This window comes from Alternaria rosae (assembly GCF_020736505.1).
Source record: "Alternaria rosae strain MPI-PUGE-AT-0040 chromosome Unknown BKA58scaffold_1, whole genome shotgun sequence".
Lineage (NCBI taxonomy): Eukaryota > Fungi > Ascomycota > Dothideomycetes > Pleosporales > Pleosporaceae > Alternaria > Alternaria rosae.
In genome coordinates this window covers 5,480,578-5,498,766 of record NW_025763570.1, presented here as the reverse complement: position 1 = coordinate 5,498,766, position 18,189 = coordinate 5,480,578, and the positions used below count along the sequence as shown (strand labels likewise).

Genomic DNA, 18,189 nt, shown 5'->3' with positions numbered 1-18,189 from the left:
AACCGCAAGGAAAGACATCATTCTACCTTGTTGTAGTTTTCAGAGATTCGCATTATTCCAAACATGCATCTGGTCGTGTTAGCGTTTTGGACAACTTTATTGAAGTTAGACGCGCATGTGCGTTGTAGGTTGAACGAAAAGAATTCTCCGGGAGCAAGTGGCATATAAAGCGATGGTTTTTGATGTATGACCAGCCAATCGGTTCGACAAAGTAGGGAGGTGTATCGCACACGCTTCTCCAAATCATAATAAGTTCGCCTCTGCATTGTGAATTGCCGACTGTAGAAAGACGAGAACACATGCAATGCAGAATAGTCATGTGCAGGTATCAAGATCTCGGCATTGTAATGTATAAGTGAAGAAACAAGAAAGACAACCGCACATGTTATAACAAAGCCAATGACGACGCGGGCAGCTACATGTCCCCGTCGGTTGATACTTGCAAGTCCGGCTTCACAGACATGCATCGAATGTAGAATCTTTGGAGATAGGTGTTTGACCTTTTGCTCCATCGAAATGGCGTTCGCACACTCCCATGACTCTGAACATGTTGCATTCCAACGATTCGAAACCGCACATAGATACTGCAGTGGAAATTTTTGGTGAAAGGAGAAAATGTTTGGGGTAGTGAAGACATGAAGCAGAGACGCTGAGAGGTCTTCATATAAGGACTAGTACGAAGGAGGCGAGTGTATCAGGCAAGGCGTATGGCCGACTGAAGCGGTGGGACACGCGACAGGGCGCCGCCACAAGAGGTGGCTACAATGCGTGGAGCATGATATTGAAACATTATTGGAGCTAGAAGTATATATCGTCTTAGGAACTATCCACTTGTTACGGTTGAGTGGTATGTATGCCACACGGGATCCAACCACCCCTGGAGGCGCATGGTATAGACGTGACCTCGCGCAAAATAGCCCGCAAATGTCTGTCAATTACATGAAAAAGTCAGCAAGCTGTCGTCGCAGAGTACGTTGTATGTATTGTTTTAGATATTAGCTGTGACCTGTGTGTTCTTCTCAGCCATCGTCCCGCCGCCTTCCCATGCTACTGTCTTCTGTAGCGCTTCTTCATGTCTCCCGCCTTCCATCTTCACTCATGGTAGTGTGCTAGTCCTTAGTGTCTGTAGCCATAAAAAATTTGACGCGGTTCAGAATGCGAACAGAGCAGCGCATTCGCGTGGTGGCGGACTTTGTTGTTTCGCATCGCGAGTTTTGGGCGCAGGGATGCTGCAGATGGGCCGCGATAGCCGAACCTCGACGCAATTCGCCACGATTGAGACAGAGCGAATTGTCTCAGTAGACCTGATCGACAGATGCAATTGCTGATGCAATGGGATTTGTAACGAAATGCCGTCGTGGCCTCGTGGGTAGAAGCCGGGTATGCACTTCGTAGAAAAGTTCCGACGGCAAATGTCTTTCATGACGTCATAGGCCCGCCGCAGTCGCGCTCTGAGAAGAGGTTATATCCTGATGTCGATGTTTAAGAGCAATGTTTCTTGTCCAAAACCTCAAGGCGTGTTTTGTTGGCCGGACCGTAATATCTTCCCCAGCATCCAGTGCGCGAATTGCAGGGCCGGCATGATCATCGCAGCAACGAGTCGTGATACACTGTCGTGCAACTTCCACAACACCGTCTCTTGCCATGCGTCCACGTCAATGTTCCTAGCTTGGTCCATTTGGTCTTCAATCTGCCTTCGCAGTCTTACAGCTTTGCTAGGTAGTTCGAGACCCAGGGCAAGGTACAGCCCAACAATGATCCATTCCATGATAATTTGCCTTTGTAGACATTAGCAGATGGGAAAGACGTAATATAAAATCGGTGATACTCACATGCACAATTGCAGAGTCACGTCCCCACTGATGACGTTGAAGCGCATGCTCTTCCAGCCATCGGCACCTTCGTTGACACGCCAGCGCTCAAAAGCAAAGCACATCATGTAGACAACGTCGACGACAAAGAACGGCAGACTCATAACAACAGTCGTCAGAATCCGCACCTCGTCCCTGTCGGCAAGGTAGAGACGCGCCGAGATGACCGTGGTAGACCAGATGAGGACGAGGAAACACGCCAAGTAGAGCGAGACACCGGCTTTAGTGGCTTCCGTCGCTGCAAAAGTGGGTCCGTCTCGAGAGTCGGGATCGATGCCGCCCGCCACGATAAGAATGAAGGAGATGATGAGCGGAATGTGCACCATGAGCAGGATCCATTGCATGCGTCGGCCTTTGGGGCGCGTGGTCGTATTGAGCAAGCTACTGGTAGCCATAAACAATGGCGTCAGGCCCATGGTGGTTAGGATAGCAACACCGCTTTCCAGAGTCGTGTTGGGCGCTGAAAATTTCGGAAACTTGGTCGTGGCTGCCAAATCGAGCGACACCTGCGTGAGCCGACATATAGACAGCAGGGTGAGCCAGATCCATGGCGAGCTGTGGCCCAGGCCCTGGCGGATGATGAGCCAGATGGAGACGAGGAGGTAGAGGAAGAAGATGACAAGTGTCGCTATGTTGACAGTAGCCGGGTAGGTAACAAGACCCACCTCATCTTGCGAGGACACCATTGAATGCGAGACATTGGGGTTCTGGGCGATGGAGGTTTAGAGACGGAAAGGGACGCGAGACGGGAGAGGTTGGCAGCAGCTCCAAGAGGCTTCATCGCTAATTCCGCTGTCCGAGCGCTCCGCCTCAAACGCCAAGCGCGCTATCACGTGTCGGCGTGCATCCGGATTCCAGACCTCGAGCCTGTTATGACGTTGTGACGTGCAGTGTCGCACATCGATGTGCGTAGTTTCGACAATCGCACTTCAACTATTCTGCATATCTTCATCGCTCTCCATCGCATCTCGACGGTATACACGATATACACGCCCGCACATCCGGACATTGGCATCGTCCGATCGCGTCGGCATCGCGCGGAATTGCACTCGATGATCACGCTGCAGGTTGCCACCTAGCGGGCAGTGCCCCCGAAAATCGTCATCGCACTAAGAACGGACCACCGCGCTGCGCCTATTCTACGTCAGTAATTTCATGTCGCGATCTCCATGCTTCATGCGTATGGTGTTGCGATGAGGATGTGCGATGTTGCGCGTCGACGCGGCAGTGAAAGGATGGGTTGTCAAAGGTGTAATTCTATCAAAAGTATGTATGCAACTGAAATGCCGTTCCTATCCCTTCTATGCAGTAAAACATCGCGATAAAACAGTACTCTCGCACAACACTCTGTACACGTGGTTTTATTGCTCCAGCTCAAGCCAATTATCTCGGTCGCATCTTTTTCGAGTATTTTCCTTGATCTCTCTAGGTTCACGAGAGTCGAAGCCGGATACCGCATCGCTGCTTACCTCCAATGACTCGCGGTGTGATGCAGTGTTCCAAAATCACTCGACAAACACAGTCGACCATCGACCATACTCCTCCGGAAGCATATCGTCCAAAGATGGATCAAAATTTGCGCTGAGCGCCGAAGTCTCTTCAAGCCCGGTCGCCGCATGGGGCGCGCCGGACACATCGTTCGAGCCCGACTTATCGACATCGCTGTCTACCCTCTCCATTGCCGTCTCATCCCGGCTTCGTCTTCGGGCGGCTCGTATGACAGCAGCAGTTATCTCCTCCAGATTTCTGGCCTGCGAGTATTGATTGGGCATCTGCGCGCTCTGGCTACTGGGACCACCCATCTCATGTTCATGCGGATGAGCGTATGGCGACGGCATCTGTTGATGACCCGTCGCCAGCTGCTGCTCATGCATCTGTGCCTGCTGGCAGTGGGCCCAGTAGGCGGCTTGTTCCTGCTGTTGACGCTCTCGCTCCCACCTGTGCTTCAACTCCTCGTAGATAGGGTGCCACGGAGCAGGCGGGAAGCGCGAGAGGAGATACACGAGATCGGTCCTCGAATCATATTCTGGCTGCATTTCTCTTGCTCTCGTGACAGGTAGCCATAGAAGGGGAAACAGCCGTGGCACTTGAATGTCCCCGATCTTGTCAAGGAGCAGCAACTGTCCATTTAGACGCTCAGCGAACTCGTTCTGCTGCTCCACCGTGAAGCCGGTGAAGTTGTCTGGGTAACACGGCGGTCCCATACGCGGCGTTGGGGCAGAAATCGATCCCATTGTGGCGCTGGGAGTGGACATTACTCTCATGTTATCGCCGAAGTTTGACATGGACCGGGGAGACGACAAGACTGGGTTTCAGTCGGGATAGTTGGTGTGTTGGCGGACTGTGAAGGCTACAAGGTGAGTCAGTACGCTATTACGCCAACGTTGTGATGGATGTAGGCGTCTTACGGTTGCTCTGGCTGTCACTAACAGGGTGTATAGTGCTACAAAGTCCTCAGAGTCTTGTGAGTAGTGTCAGTAGCGGCGGTCGATAAAGTCAATGAGAGCAGCAGAATGTGCGTTCAGCTTACTCATATACTTTTACCTCGCAGTTCACGTTCACATCGACCAGCCCAAGATCCGCGGTCAACTATGGTTCAGAATCAAAATCCGTCTGACTCTTCGCTTGAAGACACCCCAACACGTGCTTTCGAAGCGAATTCACGCGTAGTCACCACTATGCCTCCCTTGCCATTCGTCTTCCAGAGAGCAAGACACAGAGTTTAATAGACGACGAGCGTACGGCCTGCGTTTTTTCCACCACAGTAACCCTATACATAGCAGCCTCAGACTCCTTCGCTCAATCTCGCGCACTTGAACACACAGAAATCTCCAGCTCGGCATAGTGATGGCCGTAAGGACGTTAGTTCCCAGGCAGCACCTTTCCGTTCTTCTGATGTCCCCCATCAAAGCGCTCAGCCAACCTTGGTTGGATTTGCGTAGGTGTCTTGGTCCTCACCAATCGCACCTACGCGACTTCAAGCATCGGCGGTCCGGCCCGCCCGCCAGTCACATTACGGGTAGACATGCATTTTTAAAAGTGGACGACAGCGCTTCGATCGGATGAGCATGCATTAGGTAGCGCGTCGGGAATTCAAGGCCCGGAGGCGACCATGAGTCGATACGCTCTTCGGAAGACTGCACAGCCAGCCTATGTCCACAACGCCACCAGCACATCAACCATCTTCCAAGACTTATCGTCCATCCAACTCATATCTCGCAACTGCCCCATGTAGTTCAACCCTATTAGCATGCGTCTCCATTTCATGCGTCTCGACTGCGACATGTAGCTCAACCCTATTGCTATCCGTTTCCATCTCGTGCCTCGACGTATCGAACCCGTCAAGTTCACGTTCCAAGCTCTTCTCTCCATCCTTGTTTGGCCTTATTTGGTTGCACGTGACCTCATTCGCTTCTTTAACTTTCCTCCGTAAAGACAACATTCGCACGCCTGCGGCTATGCCCACGAAGAAGATTACGCCACACGGAACACCTGCTGCTAAAGCGACTTTGGCGCTGGAAGAGAGGCGCCGGGCGGATGTTTGTGTTTGTGTCTGTTTCGGCCGTGCTGATAAAGTCGGCGTAACATCCATGTTACTGGTGCTTGCAAGAGCGGAGTCTTGTGCTCTGCTCTCACTGTATATCTCCGTAGTGGTGGTTCCAGGAGCCTCGCTCACGATACGAGAAGATACCGCCGCGTTATTCGAAGTCGCAGGCGTAGGCACATTCGTAATCATAGTCTCCACGACCACCCACCCCTCATCACCCTGACTCATACTCATCTTCATACTCTCACCCCCAGTCGTCTCCAACATACTGGTCTCCCCAGCCGATGATGTCGTTGCCGAAACAGGAAGGGATTCACTTGACACACCATTACGAACACCATCTCCACCACCCCTCACACTCCCACTCCCACACAAACCCCCCAAATACACTTCTGCGTCCTCAAAGTCTTGCGCCCCACACCCCGCATCCATCACCGCCCCATCCGCTTCCACATCGCCGCAAGCGCCCAGGCCGACCACGAGCCTGTTTCGGCGGTAGCAGGTACACGCGGGTTCGGTTAGCGCGCAGAATTCGCTGTTAGAGCCGTGGAAGGTGGTGGTTTCTATGACGCATTTGTGCTGTGGGGAGGGTGAGTGAGAGAAGGAAGGAAGGGGCAGAGGGAGCACCTCATCTGAAGAAAAGTCTGAACACCCTGGAGCCTACGTTGACGTTGGGTCACTTTTCTTGCATGTAATCATGTTGATGTAGGCTCCAGGGTGTTCAGTTTTTCCCCTGAATGATGTGGGAGGGAAGGATGAATGGCTTACAGCGCATAGGGAGAGATTGGATATCTGTAGTGCGGAGGCTTGTTGTTGTCGTGAGGAGAGTACGAGGGGGATGGAGATGAAAGAGAGATGCATAGTTGGGCGATGTCGCTGTCGCCGTCGAGGGTCTCGAAAGAATAGAACTGTAAATTGTTGTAAGTACAATACATCCTTCCGGGTGTATTTATGAAGATTATGGTGCGGGCGCCGGTAACACGCTCCAGGTGGTCTTTAGTGGCCGCATGCGGCCTGAAAGAAAGCCACCACTACACCAATGACGCGAGGATGTCAAAGTACGAAGTAGATACCAAGGCTCACCCTTGCTCTTGGCTGCCTTGCCAAAAGTTACATGTCAGTCATAACCGAAGAGCGAAAAGGCAGTCATAATCACGTACGTTAATCATTTCTCGTTATCAACTACTACTCAAGCAATCCCATCCATCAATCCTATTCATACCCCCATGATAAGACCATGCTTCGTATGCCATGTGCAATCTCAACGACGTATCCAGTGCGATACCAATAGCCTTGTTCTTTCCAAGCTACCTCATACTCCCATATCCATTTCCTTAATCAATCTCTTCTTATTCAAACCACCTGCGACAAAACGACCAATCGCTCAATGATCGGGGGCACATGCATTACATAGCTCGCCACCAGCGCGCTCTGTCGCAACAGTGATGTTGACCAGACCGCAAGACTCCTTTCCAATAGTAAAGTCTGAGTAATCAACGGCTGCGGGCTCGTAGTTCTGGCGTTGGTCGGGTCGACCCTGTGGTGCGGTGGGGTTGGGGAACGGAGCGGTGGCATCAATAGGAACGCCGGCAGCGTTGCAGCGACCGCCGTATAAGCCGTTATCACGGTTGTTGCGGTGACCATGGCGAGGTACTGTGTAGTAGGTGGGAGGGTGCGCGTTGTGAGGGCCAGATGGGAAACCAACCCAGGGCTGTGGGTTAACGCCGAAGTGGCGGGGGGCGTTGCTGTTGGTACGGCTATTCAGGGCGGTCCGCTCGGCGATCAGACCGAGCTGGTGAGCGAAAGGCTGGTTTGGACTAGGCTCGAGTGCCTGCGGGGTTGACCTCATACGACTAGATCCTGCATGGTAGTTTTCTTGATGAGTCTCCTCTTGACGCGGTCTAGCAAGGAGCGGCGGAGGCGTCGCCGGTCCGGGATTGGCGATGGGGACGGCCTTTGAGGAGTAAGGCGGAGCGTCGGCTGGAGAAGAGACGGATGTGCGCTGTTTCCTGGGCGTCTTCCACTTCTTGGGCGACTTTGGGCGACCGTTGCGGTAACCCTGTTCGTAAGCAAACTGTACGCCGTACATGTACCAAAGGAACGGTACGCCGTTTCTATCGAGCACCGTTGCATCTGGCAGGCCAGCGAGATCGAGAGATGGACTCAGAGGTGTGTTCTCTGTGGTGGCGTCGATCGGACTGGTCATGGTAGGTGGCTGAGGTACGAATTCTGTGGCAGTTGCGCGAAGATCCGAGCCCATACTAGATTGCGATGAACGCCCGCTGTCTGCTTGATTATGCTCACTGGGTACATACCGTTCACCCCTTCCTCTAGATGAAGATGCATTCTCGACGTCGTCGACGTGGTTGGTGAAGCTGGCGACAGGCTCGTCTTGCTGGGTGTTAAGATTTAGGTTTCCTAAGTTCAAGTTGTGAGCCATCATGACGACGATTGTGGGTACGCTGATAGGACATATGAGCGTCGTACCATGAGCAAGACTTGTCGGAACACCCCACGGCACGCTCTTGGCTGGTACGGCATTACGTACTGCGTCTTGATCGACCTTGAACGTTTGAGCGTGCTCGTAGCTAGCATCACATTCCGGTGCGTCGTCTGGCTGGTCAGGGTCGGCGGTATCAGCAGACATGGGAGGACCCTTGCCCCGAGTGAACTGTCTTTGGTCATTTTTAGAAGTAACATCAGTCATCTTGCCATGTTTGTGTGACCCAGAACTTCGCGAGATGATCGGAGTTGAACCGGTGCTGTCGACAGTGCGGACGTGACGCAGAGGGGCGGGTGCGGGAGTCTCGCGCAGGGGTATTTGGATTGCATCAAACTGGGCTGCATCCATCTGCATGGCTTCCTGCAGCTGCTTGATCTTGTTCTGCAAAGACTTGACAGATTCGACGCGCTTGATAGTACGCGTGGGGAGCGCGGTCTTGCTGGAGGCGCCAGCTCGAGGAATGCGAGACACCTGGGTAGGCGAATCTGGACTCATCGGACCGCCGGCAAGGTGAGAGTCCATGGAACCTTCACAATTGTCACGACCAGGCGTAGGGATAACAAGCGAGAGTCTCGGCGTCAAGGACTTTCGCTTTCCTTCCACGTTCGTTCTCGCAGCGGCAGATCGTGGACTACCGGACTCGTGGTACACCTGCTCGTCATCGCTGTCAGCACACAAGTCAATACTGGGGACGTCAAGGTCTTCAGGGTTCTCTGCAGCAGATTGGAAGCTACGGTCCGTGCTTGCAGGACTCCTTACTGGCGACCCCTGTGCAGTGTGAAACGAAGCCCTGCCAGTCGAAGTCGCAACGCTGCTAGATGCTCGCGAGTATCCTGCAGAGATCGAGTCGGTGTTGAGGTGTGTTGACTTGGTCGGCGACATGCGAAGGGAGAAGCTGGATGGATGGCGAGCGCTGCTACGTAGAGGCGATCCGGTGGGACTGTTCCAGGGCCGCTTCGGCGGGGAGCGATGCAGGCTGCTAGGACTAAGCGGAGACGTGGGCGATGCTATGGTGTTCTCGACAGTAGCCAGCGCTTCCTTTGTGAGATAGGTTGCGCCGTCCTTGCCAGATATCCTACCAAGATCGACGGAACTGCGTGTCCCGCGGAGTTTCTTGACTTCATCCGGATAGTCACTATCCCATGCTGTCTTGGATGTTCGCGCCTTTGCACGCTGCGCCGTTGCGAGGTTGGGGGCGGTACTCTTTGTGAGCCATTGAGTGGATATGGATTTACGGGGACTGCGCCCTGATGTACCAATGGTATACGAGTCGTACTGGTGCTCCGCTTGCTCTTGATGTGCGGCGACGTTATCGATACCGGAAGATGAGTCGGGGTCGTCGGGAGATACTTCGCAGACGTCAGGGTAAGCGCCATAAGACTCAAATCGAGCGACTAGCTCAGTGACCATACCATTATGAGTGACTTCCATATGCAACGAAGACTTTGGATCCAATGGGATATCAATGTTGACGTTGCTGTAACCTGGCCTATTCAATACAGGCATAGCGTTGTTGAGGGTGTTTGCCCGCCTTGTACGAGGACCGTCGGCAAGGGCAGAGCGTGGGATGAAGGCAGTCTGATGATGGACCTGGGCATCTCGCTCCTGGACGATAGCGTCCCAGGTCGACGCGCGGCCAGCTTCAGACGGCGTGAGAGTGGACATATTATTGTTGTTATGCTGTGACTGGTACTGCTGCTGACTATGCGTATGCGACTGCGAATGCGATGAGCTACTATTGTTGGCGGATGATGCTGGTCGAGGAGTAGATGAGCCAGATGGAGTGCCGGGGTTGTCGTCTGTACTGGGGTCGTCTGGCGAATGACTGACGCTGTGACTATTAGCAAAGACGCGATTGTGCTCAAGAATGAAGTGCTTACGTTCTAGGCAAACCAAGTGTTATCGCGTTGCTGCAGTAGGATATTCTGGTGAATTCGGCGTGTCGACAAACCGCGACGTAAGAGTAATGATAAATACACATGATGCCGGGCAGCGGTTGTCGACCGTAACCAGCAGGCAAGGCCGACGTCGATTATCCAAAAGATGTATAGAGGGAAGGGGGAGGTGAGGTGGGGGAAAGAGCGGTGTTGCGCGACCAGCAGTGACGAGGTAAACGAACGGACGTGACGGACGCGGAAGGAGCGCGCGATCGCAGGTGAAGGTGGACTTCAAGCAGGAACATTAGACACGCTTCCCTCAAGCGAACTATTGTAAATCAGGGACACTGTTTGGCAAGTCTACTATCGTGGACACTGGATTAGATTACTTGCATAGTCAATGGTTTTCTCTGTCCATATGAGATGAGCAGTGAAAACAATGACGGCTTGAACAAGCATGCGAGTAGTCGAACATGAGGCATTAACGCTGTGAAAGAGATATCAAATCCGTTGTTCTTCGCTTCGATCATCACCCTGATAGATGAACTGGAACAATGTCGTCAGAGGGTGTTTTCAGGATAGCCGCGGTATACGAGACTACTATGCCCGCCACGACTCAAAACCTCTTCTTCTTCTTTGCTTGCGCCTGCTTCTTGGCTGCTTCCTCATTCTTCCGCTTCAGCTCAGCGCGCTTTCTCTCTGCCTTCTCCTCGGGTGTTTCTTCATGTAACTCCTCGACGGGCGTCATCTCTTTCATAATCTTCGGCGGGGACGATGGAGGCTCGGCGGTAGGAGAGTGCGTTGCTCTGAAGCGCTGGGTACTTGGTGAAGCTGTCACGTCGCGTTGTGAAGCATCATCCTCAGCTTTCTTACCCTTGCCACCAATTCTGAATGGTTTCCGGGTCTTCTTGGGTGTTGCCGCCTGGTTGGGCTGAGAAGCAGGCACAGACTCTCTGGTTGGTAGGATCTCTGGTTCTGGCTCTACATCTACGGGCTTCGGTGATGGCGGAGGAGACTCGGTTGCTTTCTTTGACTTTCCGCCTATTCGGAAGCTAGTTACCTTTGGCTTCTGTACTGAGGGCGTAAGCACGTTGGGCGAAGAATGCCGTTCAGGTGTGGGCGTCCTCTTGAGTGATGCCTTATGAGGAGTCCGGCCTGGGACCTGGTTCTGACTTTTGGGGGGCGCATCCAGATCCTCATCGTCCTCAGTACTATCGTCTTCAGTCTCACTACCTTTGTCACGTGGCGAAGACGGTAATGGCGCCGGGGTTTTCACTGGCCTTTTGCCGAATTCGCGTGTCTAGAAGTCTTAGTCACTGTCCCCTATGTTGCTTCGTCATAGACTCACCTTGAAGTTCACATGGGTTTCAAACTCGTCCTCTGTCTCATCACCAGAATCCACGGCTGCTTTTGTTGGCTTCGATGCTGCAGCAGGCACTTTGGCCTTAGTCTTGGCTGAGGCTTTCGACAAGCTTAACTTAGTAGGTACCGCAGCCCACCATGTAGTCTCACGATCCCCTGACTTCAACTCCAATGGTACTGTCGGAGTGCTCTGTGCCAGTGCTTCCTGGAACAAGCCTAGCGTAGTCAGGTTTGTGTCTTTCAATTGCTCGGTATCATGCCGCCATGCTTCCTCGTGGAAAGACCGTAAAGCGGGAACGTGCCTTTCCGCTTGTTCACGTTTGACTTTCTTTCGTCCCACCTTGGTTCCACCGGCACTGGGGAAGGCGGCAGCCAGGTCCAAGCCATGGGAGTCGAACTGGTCCACAAGTCGAGTGATTGCTTTGTCTTTGGCAGCGATTGTCGAGATGAGCCCGCTTATGCGTTCATTCTGGATGTGGGAAGAGACAAGTAGCGGGAGGATGAGCTCGTTCTTAAGGTCTGCCGACATTCGCTTCTCCAAGTGAAATTTCCATGTCAAGCGACCAAGAGGCTCCGGCAGACCTATGCTGGTGTGTAGAATGATGCCATCCGTGTCATTGCGAGTGACACGACACATGGAACCCTCCACACTCAGCAGGGGTTTCTTGACATTTTCGAGAAGAATGGCAACCTGCGCCGCATCATGTTTGCTGACTTCGATTGGCGATTGCTCCAATGCAGCCCGCTTGACGATGCCATCTGTGTTTAGCTCCTCACTCCAGATGTTGCTGAGGTCGGTAAGATGGACTGTGTACGAGTCCAGGTCGAAGGCGGGTTTGATGAGTAGCTGGGGAATCTGCTTGCCGTCGGGCTGCTCGGAGAGCTCCAGCACGCGCCAACACGACATGTCAACCTGGAGAGAATGAGGTGACGGAGTGCATGTTTGCAAATGAGAGCAGACGCGTGACACACGCGACCTTTGTGGGGTTTGGGCTGACACGTGAAGTGCAGCGTGAGGCGCAGGTGAAAGGCAGCCGCGCCAAGGCTGTTCCTAAAAGGGAGTAGATCCCTGCACGCGCGGAAGGCAGCCGTACGTCACCAGCCTCGGCCAAAGATTTCGCGATCTGCGCCGGCCTGAACCAAACCTCAACAACATATCTTCATACTACAGATTCGGCCTATTGCGAAAGATGTCGTCACGTGAACCCCCCTGGCGCAATGACCGCAATCGCCTTCCCCAGCGCAATGCGCCGTCTTCGTCTATTCCAGCGAAGCGGTCAGCCGACTCACGAGCACACGACAACCCTGCGAAACGGTCGACGAACGCGGCAGAGGAGGCATGGGTGGCAGACGAGGACCGCTTCGTGCTGCAGCAGGCCAAGAAAAAGGCGGCACTACGCGTCAAGGGCGGGCGCGCGAGACCCATCGACTGGCTGGCCGTCACGTTGCGCTTCATAGATCCGACAGAGAAGTCGATACTGGACGAGGAGGTGGAAGATCACGAGCTGGACATAGTCGATCCAGAGGGCGTGTTGGAGGGGCTCAATAATGAAGATCTTGCCGAGCTAGAAAAGGAGATTGAGAACTACCTCGCGCTTGAGACGAGCAGGAGTAATCGCGACTACTGGAATGTAAGTAACTACCCCCTAGAGACTGCGCAAGGCTAACCCCTCAGTCCCTCAAAGCAATCTGCAAAGATATCCGCCGCAAATCCAAATCCTCCAAATCTGAAGCCCGCGGCACCAGCTCTGTGGCCGCCGACATCGATCAGCTGCTCTCACCCAAGACGTTCGAACAGCTGGAGACGCTAGAGGTGCAAGTCAAGAAGAAGCTCGATTCTGACGAGCCAATCGACTATGACTACTGGGAACAGCTACTGCGGAGTCTGCGTGTGTGGAAGGCCAAGGCGAAGCTGCGGCGCGTCTCGCAGGAGATTGTCAGGGAGCGACTGCAGACATTGCGCAAGCAACAGGCTGACGCAGCTGCATCTGTGCAGAACAGAATATACGCTATGCTCAACGGCACCGATGAGGCGAGCGAGGCGCAGCCAACGACTGTCGAATACGATGCAGCCTTCGATCCTCAACCCCTACTGAAGCTGCGCGCCGAAGACAAAGCGCTACCACAGACGGACGAGAAAGCGTTTCTGGAGAGTCTCGCGACCGAAAGGGGAAAGATCAAGAAGATTGGCTATGTGCCGTCACAGGCCAAATCCAGCGACCCAACCACCACCAGCAGTCAGCCCACGACGAGCCAGACTGTAACGACGAGCGCCTCACGATTTGCCCCTGTCGAGAAAGAAGACTACTCCAAGGCAACCATGGCGCTATACGAGAGAGAAGTCGCGCGAGGCGTGGAGGAAGGCGAGGAAATCTTTACGGCGGAGGAGGAAGTCACGACCGCCCGGCCCCAGTGGGCTGGCAGCTACAAGCCCAGGAAACCCCGCTACTTCAACCGTGTCCAGATGGGCTATGAATGGAACAAGTACAACCAAACGCATTACGATCACGACAACCCCCCACCAAAGGTCGTACAGGGCTACAAGTTCAACATCTTCTATCCCGACCTCATCGACAAGTCGAAAGCACCCACCTACAAGATCGAACGGGAGAACGGCCGTAAGAAGGGCCAGTCCTTCGCCCCGGCCGGTGAAGACGACACGTGCCTCATCCGGTTCATCGCCGGCCCGCCCTACGAGGATATTGCCTTCCGCATCATCGACAAAGAATGGGACTACAGCGCCAAGAGAGAACGTGGGTTCAAGAGCAGTTTTGACAAGGTATGAACTTTCTCTCCGTACTGGGATCCAACCATCTCCCGTCGTACTAGCTACGTGGCTAACGCAATGTAGGGCATCTTGCAACTCCACTTCCAATTTAAGAAGGTATGTCAAGATCGCATGACCGGAACGACATCACACTAACATCGTGGCAGATATACTATCGAAAGTAGCTAAGCCCCCTTTGGGTGACATGGACGCTTCACAGCCTACCCCGCCTGTACCTGGCCTATTCTTATACCAAACGGCGCGATAGGATAAGCAACAGGGCGGACGTTGCACAGGACTCTCCTTCATCGATAGGTACTTCTTCATGCGAGCAAGAGTGCAAGTCCAGGCTTCTCTCGTTGCGCCATCACCCGTGACCACTACATTGGCGGTGACTTTGCCCAGCTGTCCTTCCCTCACAACGCGCAGCATCTTCTTATCCGGGACCGTTGGCGGTGTACACTCCTCTTCGAGCGGTGACAGGACCGTGACGAGGGGACTATCATGGACGGCCATGGCTCTACCTGGGCAAGGGCAAAGACTACGAATGAGCTTCACCGGAAGGAAAATGGTAGAAGTCGTGTTACAGGTCTCTGTGGGGTCTGCTCCCAAACGGTTGCTCGCCTACTGCCTCTTTGCAGGCGCAGCACATCATGTCACATCCTTGCGCATGCAGAACATATGCTGTTAATGTACTTTTCGGGAACGAACTTCCAAGCGAAGAACGCAAGTCCTTGAAGGAAGACACATCTGTCAGGACGATCAATATAGCGCAGAAAGATAGTTGGGACACGTATATTGACTTCTGCAATGAACAAAATCTTGCCTCTTGCTCTTGGAGAATTCCCAGGACATGCACCGAAGGCGGACAGGAACATCGAAGAGCGGGAGACTGCAGTACAGGCGGATGGACGTTTTGATGTTACAAGTGGGCCACCCTGTATGCGCATCTTGACGTTGTGAGTGGGCGTATGCACCTTCCCGTATACCGGTGTCAAGTTGGCAATCGTTGGCTGCAGTGGTGGTACAGAGAGTCATTCACACTAGATGATGGAGTAGTGCAATGAGGGTCTCTAGGCTGCGTCTCGGGCCGTGAGGCGGTGATGCTGTATCGGTGGTTGTCGCTCCGTGACATTAGTCCTGCAGCTGCAGCTGCGGCCAGGGTCCTCAGATCCCCCGTCTTTGCGATGAGATCTCATCCTTTGTTTGTCCATACAAGCGACGCCGCAGCATCAAGCCTGCAGGTGTGCTGGCAGTAGGAACGCGCGCAAAAATCGTCTAGGTGACAATGACCAGGTTTCCAGACAATCCTCTTCGCCGGGGCATAGCGGAGCATGTTAATGTCCTGACGGCCGCTTCATTTGTGAGCATCGCCTCTTACTACTCTCATTTTCTGCCAGTCTTTTGGTTTCACACAACACGTTTGCGTATTCGTATCGATACGTTCCTTGTCTCTACTGTCCAGACCCGTGAGAGGCCGACAACACAACAGCTATGCCACATGCGGAGTCACCTCATCGGCCTTCCTCCGCAGACGTAGGTGTTGAATTCGACAACGTCCAGTCATCTCAAGACGCCTTTTGTGAACCCTTCCAGCCCTCCAAAGACGCTTTTTGTACCCCGCTTCCATTCCACACCCACAGTCCGCTGCTGTCTCTGTCCCCCAAGCTGCCTATTGAGGTCCCGCTCACCGCGCCTTCCGATCAGGAAACCGCACCTCCAAACAACCCCACTGCCCCGCACTCCGTCATGAGCCTCGACGAACAAGAGCCAATGCAGTGGACTGCACCGACCAACCCTCTCCTCAGCTCCATGACCCAGAATAGCGCGGGTTACAATGCGTCTAACCCATTTCCACCTGGTACTGGAGACTTCTACCACTACGCCGAGAACGGAATGTCCTACAACGACAACTTCACTATCGCGTACCCGATTCAGTATTCCAACGCAAGCTGCCCCCGATCTTACACCGGCATTGACCTCCCTGGCCTTCCTGCTGATATCAGTATGACCGACTCGCATCCACCCACCGCCTATCACATCGAACCGCCGAGCCACCTCGACGCTATGGACCTTTCAGACCAAGAGATCAGCGGCCAGCTCATGCAGCTAAGCAACGACTTCGACCATCATCCGTATGGTGCGCACATGAAGGTTGAGGATTCCAATGGCTACCAGAGCCCATACTCCGACCTGACGCGTGCATCCACTCCTCACGATGATCCCCCTCGATATCCTCATGATCTCTCTGGAGATGGCGTCATCGACAAAGAGCAGCCGTACGCACAGCTCATCTACCAAGCCCTGCTCAACGCACCCAGCAATACAATGATTCTCCGCGATATCTATGAGTGGTTCAAGGCCAACACCGACAAGGCCAGCGCCTCGGAGACAAAAGGCTGGCAGAACAGTATCCGACACAATCTGTCAATGAATGGGGTGCGTCATAACTCCCTCCTCCTTCACCATCCTCTCCTGCATTCCATACTAACCCACACAGGCCTTCGAGAAAGTCGACCAACCAGGCGAAGAATCCCGCAAGGGCTTCATGTGGCGCCTAACCGAAGAAGCCATCCGCGAAGGCGTCAAATCCACAACCCGCTACCGCAGCAAGCAGCCCAACAAACGCGGCCACCGGACTCAGCAACCGCAGCCTCAGCGTCAAGCCTCCGGCGCCAAGGGCGGTCAAGCTGCACGTCGCTCGGCGAGGATGAAACGAAGCGGAAGAATGCACGACGGTCATCGCAATGGCAACGACCAGTACATCTCCCGATCTGTCCCCTCGGCTTTCGATCCGAGTTATCGCAGCGTACCAGCAGACGCTTATCCGCCGAGCCCATACTACGGAAGTGACGTGGACTTTGGCTATCCATCTTCTTCTTCGTCCCGAACCGACGACTTCACCCTCAACAATCCCAACGCCAATGTCCTTGGTCCCCATCACCACACTCATCTCGATCTCTTCTCCGCACCTACACGCTCCTACCCGGGTAGTCCCATGTCGCAACACCGTCACGATCTCTCGCACTCCATGTCAATACATCCGCTATCGCAAGGTCTGCCACATGGTCTGCCTATTGGGGATACGGCGTATGTGCTTGAGCAGAGTCCAGAGGGTGGCTTGTTTAGCAATAGTCCTAGTCCGAGTGCAGATGAGCCGAGGACGCCAGTTGATCAAGGGGTTTGGCGCGAGGATGTTGGTTTGGGAATGGGTATGGGTATGGCGGTCGGACAAGGATCGGGGTGTGTGTTTGAGGATGCGGCGGGGATGGGGTATAGGGCTTATACTGGTTAGAGATAGAAGGGGGAGGGAGGGCGCATGTATGCGTCGGACTCGGTCGGTGTACTGATTACTGTATCATGTTTTCAAATTTATATCCTAGGTTTTCTTTGGTCTTGGTTGGAAGATACGGAGTTGCGGGTTGCATAGCATAGGTTTTGAGTAGCGTCACGACGCATATTGAGTGCATCATCACATCAACAGTGGGCATAGCAATGGCGGCCTACCGTCACTGGGAGCTTATTTCTCTCGTAGCATAGCAATGCTTTCTTCTACTGGCTTTTCATTCCTTCTCATCAACGTGATTGCACATCTACTCCTCTCTCCTCTCGAAGATCCTTGCGTGTAGTTGGTGGTTCAAGAGATGAGTTGTCGTCTCGTCAATTCCACAGACGTCTTGACAGGCTCAAGCGAATGACGCAGACCCCGGTTCAGCGGATGCATATTTTACTTCCGCGGTACTCTGACATGCAGGCCATAACGTTCCTAGTATCGGACTTCATACCGTAATCTCATTCAGCTGATACTTAGAGAGTGCGACAAATGAGAGTAGTATTTTACAACGACGTGTCTAAAGCGTCCGTTGGGGATGATTGGAGATGAAAAGTAAGGGCTGATTGACCTTTTGTACAATCGCGTTCCCTAGGTATCGGTCCTCTCGATGGTTTGTCGCACGTCGTTGAATTGACAGAGAAGTCTACCTGCTAAGCTTTCAGGACGGAACGAAGACAGCGCGCTTAGCTCTGGGCATTGCAGAAGTATGCTTTTGCGTTCACCCAAGACGTTATACGTGATAGGCGAATAGCTGTTAAAGGCTTCAGGAGAAGCTGGAGTTGTGCTTACCGCGATTAGTTATCCGGGCGGGCTCCGGTAATTTCGCTCCTATTGTATACCATCTCCATGATGGAAGTATCGCAACGAGGCCCAGCCCTTCCAAGCAGCCACCATGCTTAACCACGCCGGCCGTTCCGCGGCAAAATCT

The 18,189-nt window shown here is 53.5% G+C and overlaps 8 protein-coding genes across 8 annotated transcripts; 3 read left to right on the top strand and 5 right to left on the bottom strand.

Annotated features, from left to right (window-relative positions):
• Nucleotides 1–1,510: 1,510 nt before the first annotated feature.
• On the bottom strand, nucleotides 1,511–2,557 carry BKA58DRAFT_435138 (uncharacterized protein; the record flags this gene model as incomplete). The annotated part of the gene is made up of 2 exons (XM_046173313.1): nucleotides 1,511–1,778; nucleotides 1,833–2,557. The coding sequence occupies 2 exons, from the start codon at nucleotides 2,555–2,557 to the stop codon at nucleotides 1,511–1,513; spliced, it is 993 nt and encodes a 330-aa protein (XP_046032279.1).
• Nucleotides 2,558–3,286: 729 nt separating this feature from the next.
• BKA58DRAFT_35929 (uncharacterized protein) lies at nucleotides 3,287–4,372 on the bottom strand. The gene is made up of 2 exons (XM_046168729.1): nucleotides 4,280–4,372; nucleotides 3,287–4,221 (listed from the first exon to the last, which is right to left on the bottom strand). The coding sequence occupies exon 2, from the start codon at nucleotides 4,154–4,156 to the stop codon at nucleotides 3,377–3,379; it is 780 nt and encodes a 259-aa protein (XP_046032278.1). The 5' UTR covers nucleotides 4,157–4,221; nucleotides 4,280–4,372; the 3' UTR covers nucleotides 3,287–3,376.
• Nucleotides 4,373–4,920: 548 nt separating this feature from the next.
• BKA58DRAFT_448178 (uncharacterized protein) lies at nucleotides 4,921–6,279 on the bottom strand (the record flags this gene model as incomplete). Its single annotated transcript, XM_046174268.1, has 2 exons — nucleotides 4,921–5,997; nucleotides 6,187–6,279. 2 exons carry the CDS (start codon nucleotides 6,277–6,279, stop codon nucleotides 5,065–5,067), a joined length of 1,026 nt encoding a protein of 341 aa, XP_046032277.1. The 3' UTR covers nucleotides 4,921–5,064.
• Nucleotides 6,280–6,802: 523 nt separating this feature from the next.
• BKA58DRAFT_304847 (uncharacterized protein) lies at nucleotides 6,803–9,586 on the bottom strand (the record flags this gene model as incomplete). Its single annotated transcript, XM_046167031.1, has 2 exons — nucleotides 6,803–7,679; nucleotides 7,734–9,586. The coding sequence occupies 2 exons, from the start codon at nucleotides 9,584–9,586 to the stop codon at nucleotides 6,803–6,805; spliced, it is 2,730 nt and encodes a 909-aa protein (XP_046032276.1).
• Nucleotides 9,587–10,414: 828 nt separating this feature from the next.
• Nucleotides 10,415–12,067, bottom strand: BKA58DRAFT_305424 (XRCC4-like factor-domain-containing protein; the record flags this gene model as incomplete). Its single annotated transcript, XM_046167064.1, has 2 exons — nucleotides 10,415–11,098; nucleotides 11,147–12,067. The coding sequence occupies 2 exons, from the start codon at nucleotides 12,065–12,067 to the stop codon at nucleotides 10,415–10,417; spliced, it is 1,605 nt and encodes a 534-aa protein (XP_046032275.1).
• Nucleotides 12,068–12,269: 202 nt separating this feature from the next.
• Nucleotides 12,270–14,348, top strand: BKA58DRAFT_35885 (mid region of cactin-domain-containing protein). The gene is made up of 4 exons (XM_046168725.1): nucleotides 12,270–12,791; nucleotides 12,836–13,939; nucleotides 14,012–14,044; nucleotides 14,095–14,348. Exons 1-4 carry the CDS (start codon nucleotides 12,351–12,353, stop codon nucleotides 14,110–14,112), a joined length of 1,596 nt encoding a protein of 531 aa, XP_046032274.1. The 5' UTR covers nucleotides 12,270–12,350; the 3' UTR covers nucleotides 14,113–14,348.
• BKA58DRAFT_35881 (uncharacterized protein) lies at nucleotides 14,169–14,654 on the top strand. The gene has a single exon (XM_046168722.1). The coding sequence runs from the start codon at nucleotides 14,253–14,255 to the stop codon at nucleotides 14,616–14,618; it is 366 nt and encodes a 121-aa protein (XP_046032273.1). The 5' UTR covers nucleotides 14,169–14,252; the 3' UTR covers nucleotides 14,619–14,654.
• Nucleotides 14,655–15,676: 1,022 nt separating this feature from the next.
• Nucleotides 15,677–17,222, top strand: BKA58DRAFT_408321 (uncharacterized protein; the record flags this gene model as incomplete). Its single annotated transcript, XM_046172077.1, has 2 exons — nucleotides 15,677–16,366; nucleotides 16,428–17,222. The coding sequence occupies 2 exons, from the start codon at nucleotides 15,677–15,679 to the stop codon at nucleotides 17,220–17,222; spliced, it is 1,485 nt and encodes a 494-aa protein (XP_046032272.1).
• Between the last annotated feature and the right edge of the window lie 967 nt (nucleotides 17,223–18,189).

Excerpts from the sequence above, each read along its gene's own strand:
- BKA58DRAFT_35929 (XM_046168729.1), bottom strand. The coding sequence starts at position 4,156 with ATGTCAAACTTCGGCGATAACATGAGAGTAATGTCCACTCCCAGCGCC.
- BKA58DRAFT_35885 (XM_046168725.1), top strand. The coding sequence starts at position 12,351 with ATGTCGTCACGTGAACCCCCCTGGCGCAATGACCGCAATCGCCTTCCC. Across the intron at positions 12,792-12,835 it reads GTAATCGCGACTACTGGAAT|TCCCTCAAAGCAATCTGCAA; the intron begins GTAAGTAACTAC and ends CTAACCCCTCAG. Across the intron at positions 13,940-14,011 it reads TCAAGAGCAGTTTTGACAAG|GGCATCTTGCAACTCCACTT; the intron begins GTATGAACTTTC and ends AACGCAATGTAG.
- BKA58DRAFT_35881 (XM_046168722.1), top strand. The coding sequence starts at position 14,253 with ATGCGAGCAAGAGTGCAAGTCCAGGCTTCTCTCGTTGCGCCATCACCC.